The sequence below is a fragment of the Limulus polyphemus genome, unplaced genomic scaffold, assembly GCF_000517525.1.
Source record: "Limulus polyphemus unplaced genomic scaffold, Limulus_polyphemus-2.1.2 Scaffold3630, whole genome shotgun sequence".
NCBI classification, from domain to species: Eukaryota; Metazoa; Arthropoda; class Merostomata; order Xiphosura; family Limulidae; genus Limulus; species Limulus polyphemus.
This window is the reverse complement of record NW_013669240.1, coordinates 34321-37747: the sequence shown is the minus strand read 5'-3', so window position 1 is coordinate 37747 and position 3427 is coordinate 34321. Positions and strand designations below refer to the sequence as shown.

General features: G+C 29.5%; 1 protein-coding gene across 4 annotated transcripts in view; it reads right to left on the bottom strand.

Annotated features, from left to right (window-relative positions):
• Positions 1–3427, bottom strand: part of LOC106469720 (centrosomal protein of 170 kDa-like) — a 68493-nt gene that overhangs the window by 31381 nt on the left and 33685 nt on the right. For all 4 annotated transcript variants that reach the window (XM_022398286.1, XM_022398283.1, XM_022398285.1 and 1 more), the window contains one exon: positions 1812–1866. In XM_022398286.1, coding sequence (XP_022253994.1) covers positions 1812–1866 — 55 coding nt within the window. The remainder of the gene's footprint in view (positions 1–1811; positions 1867–3427) is intronic.

Here is a 3427-nt window from a genome sequence, read left to right as displayed (position 1 = left end):
TAAAGCAGTCAATCCATGCTCTGTGTCAGTAGATTAGTTACTCTCACCAAGAAAGCAGTCAATCCATGCTCTATGTCACTAGATAAGATACTCTCATCAGGAAAGCAGTCAATCCATGCTCTATGTCAGTAGATTAGATACTCTCATCAATAAAGCAGTCAATCCATGCTCTATGTCACTAGATAAGATACTCTCATCAAGAAAGTAGTCAATCCATGCTCTATGCCACTAGATAATATTCTAACCAACAAAGGTTAATCCTTGGCATAGCCCATAAGATAATGCTCCAGCAAACAAAGTCTAAACAAATGACCTAAGAAACCCTGTCCTTGCTAACAAGTCAGTAACTTATATCTCTGTAGGTGTTCTGACAAACTATAAAATTCAATTTGTGATGAAAAGGTAGGTTCTGTAACATAGTAAAATAACTACTGAGAGGGGTTCATCCAAAACAGTAATCAAATACCATCTCTACTGAATAAGTAAATGTCTTAACCAAATGAGCCAAAAAGTCATATCCTACCTATCCTAAGAGGCTCTCTTACCAACTATTACTTATAAGTAGGTTTTCAAACACCATGGAAGCCCAGTGTATTTTCACTTAGCTGTTCAACATTGAGTATTATTAATTAAGAACTAACATAGATGAATCAATCAAGAGTAAAAACAACAACACATTTTATAAATATATATATATTTAATAATTACAAATATATTTTGGCACACACAAGAATATTATATTTTAGTAAGTCCTGCTGCTGAGCTACAGAATTCCTACCTTGTGCATACCAGTTTAGTTTTCTTAAACATTTATTTAGTTTAGAGCACTTTCTGCATAAAACAATAAACAAGCTCTTATTTGAAATTTCTAGTACTATTGTACCATGTCTTTAGTTATATTTTATAAGCCATAATTACTGACCGTTTTAAGACAAAAAAAATATCCTAATAACAAAAAGAAAATTTGAAGTATGAATGAAATCTATCTGAATGGAAAACAGAATAGTTTTATGAACTTACTTTGGCCCAAATTTTAAACTATTATCAGCAAATTAGTTAACAGAATCCATAATAATTTTTTAAAATCATTTAATCAAGACAAAAACAATAAAAAACAAATGATAGTACACAAATTAGAAGCTTAATGTTACAAGTTGGGAAAAATTAACAGTGGTCATTATTTCTTCAAACTGCACACATACAAACTGATAATCTATTGTGATAGATTTCTTTAGTGGGTATCTTCTTTAATTTATTTTCTCATGTATCTACACGATTCTCTTAAATATCTCTTTAGAACATATATAACAGCTTTTATTGTATCACACCTCTATGTCATAAGTTGTTACAAATATTGTGAGCATATATTCAATAGTCTCTTTCAGTCAATTAGTAAACACATTGTTTTAAAAATCATACAAATCTCACAACATTTGTAGATTTAATTCTAATGAAAAATTAACAACAACAAAATTTATCAACTAACATATTGTGTTAGCTATGCTAATTTTATCTTTTCCTCTAAATAAAGGTTCTTTGTTTCAAGTGGAATACATCCTTCTCTAATAAATGATTGATGATTATATAAATAGTTGCAAAGTAGAAGAACTTACATAAGTTTAAACTACCCCAACATTTAAATCTTAAGAATTAACTTTAATATTTTTTAGGTAAAAACCTATTAGGTTTTGTTACATATCTTCTAGCTAGTATGTTTAAACATGGAAATTATGTAAAATATTTCTGACACCTTTTTAAAAAAATTTGTTTAAGTTTTACCTAAAAAATATAATGAAACTTAAAAAATTCACCTTGATGTGAATATTCAGCAGATTTTTTCATCTCTTCTGACACCGTGTCAGGAATCTAAAACACACAAATTTTTTTCAACTACAGCTTTATTTTAGAATGTAACATACACAAATATTTAATCTCAAACATAACAAAACATATTTTAACAAATAATTAAAAAGTAGAGAAGACTCATCACTCTTCTGACAGTCCATGTTAGCTTGCAAAGTTTTTGGTGTATTATGATCTTTAGTCAAACAAATATCTGAACTTTTTGATAATTTATTAACCAAATTTTTTTCAAGAGTTTTAATAATGCTTGTAATATCTTTTGAAAAGAAACCAGTGACCAGAACTTGTGCTCACTGCGTTAGCTTGTTACTGTTTGGCATGGGTAACAAACTGACTACCCAAAGTGCCTGTTCTCGATTTATAAGGGCTTCATTTATTCCAAATTTACTTCTGAGTAAAAAAAAAAAAAATATGTTGATAAATTGACTAAGGATATAGCAACCACCAAATAAAGAGAAAAATGCTTCAAAACCCCAACTAAGTCTATGTATCTTGTCCATCTTCAATGATCAGCTGAGCCAACAATAGGAGTTAACTACTTTCTATCTCCATGTGCTGTATTTCAGAGAAGTTGGCATTACATGAAAGACAAACACCTCAGGTTACAAAGCTTTCAGCTCCAACAAAACAGTCTCTTAAATTGGCATTTCACCCATTAACCCTTTCGAGACGGGTCACAGGTGAAAGACTATGTCATCTTGTTGATTTGCATTCAAAATTTTATTGAACTACTATTTCATGAATTTATGGCAATAAGTTTGGTATCAAACTGTAGATTATAATTTAAATCTTAGAACTAAACATTACTCAATTTGTTAATTTAAAAGCAAATATTAAAAAAACACAGATAAACATTGATTTTTGTGTATAATGTGGTATGTTGAAAGCAGCATTGGTTCAAATTAGATGTTTGTGAAGTCAAAATACTACATCTATAGTTGCACATGAATTAGAAACTCAAATTACAGATATTGACAAGCTAGGATATAAAATAAGGTCTTATCTTTCCTATTTGCTAGGATATTCCTCATGTAATAAATCAAACACAGTGGGACCCCGTTTACCTCTTTCCATTTTTGGAAATGCTCTTACCTTATATACACTTACTTCTATATACGACACAAATAACAAATCAGAAGCTAAGAATGTCCCCTTAGTGGTTTTCTCAACCTTTCTAACATACCTAATGCCATATCTTTCTTTTGAACCAAGATTTCATTGAGGTAGGTTGTGTCTTTAATCTGCTCAAAAGTTCATATATTTTTAAACCCAAATACAGCTTAGTTACTAAGTTTGATAAATTATAGTAGAATTCCATGGTATTGATGTAGTAATTTATGATTTTCTAGTTATTCTAAAGTATATATAAAACATAAAAAAATATTTTTTTTCATGTCCTCCACATGCAAAATTTTTAAAGGCTTGGCAACCTACGTCAAGCAGCAACTGAGTACAAAGGTCGCAATTAGAAGAGATAATTGTTTGCTTTACTTCTTTATTTACTGTTCTATGTTTTAGGAAAAATAACTAAGAACTTATTTCAAAATATCAATAATCTATATAC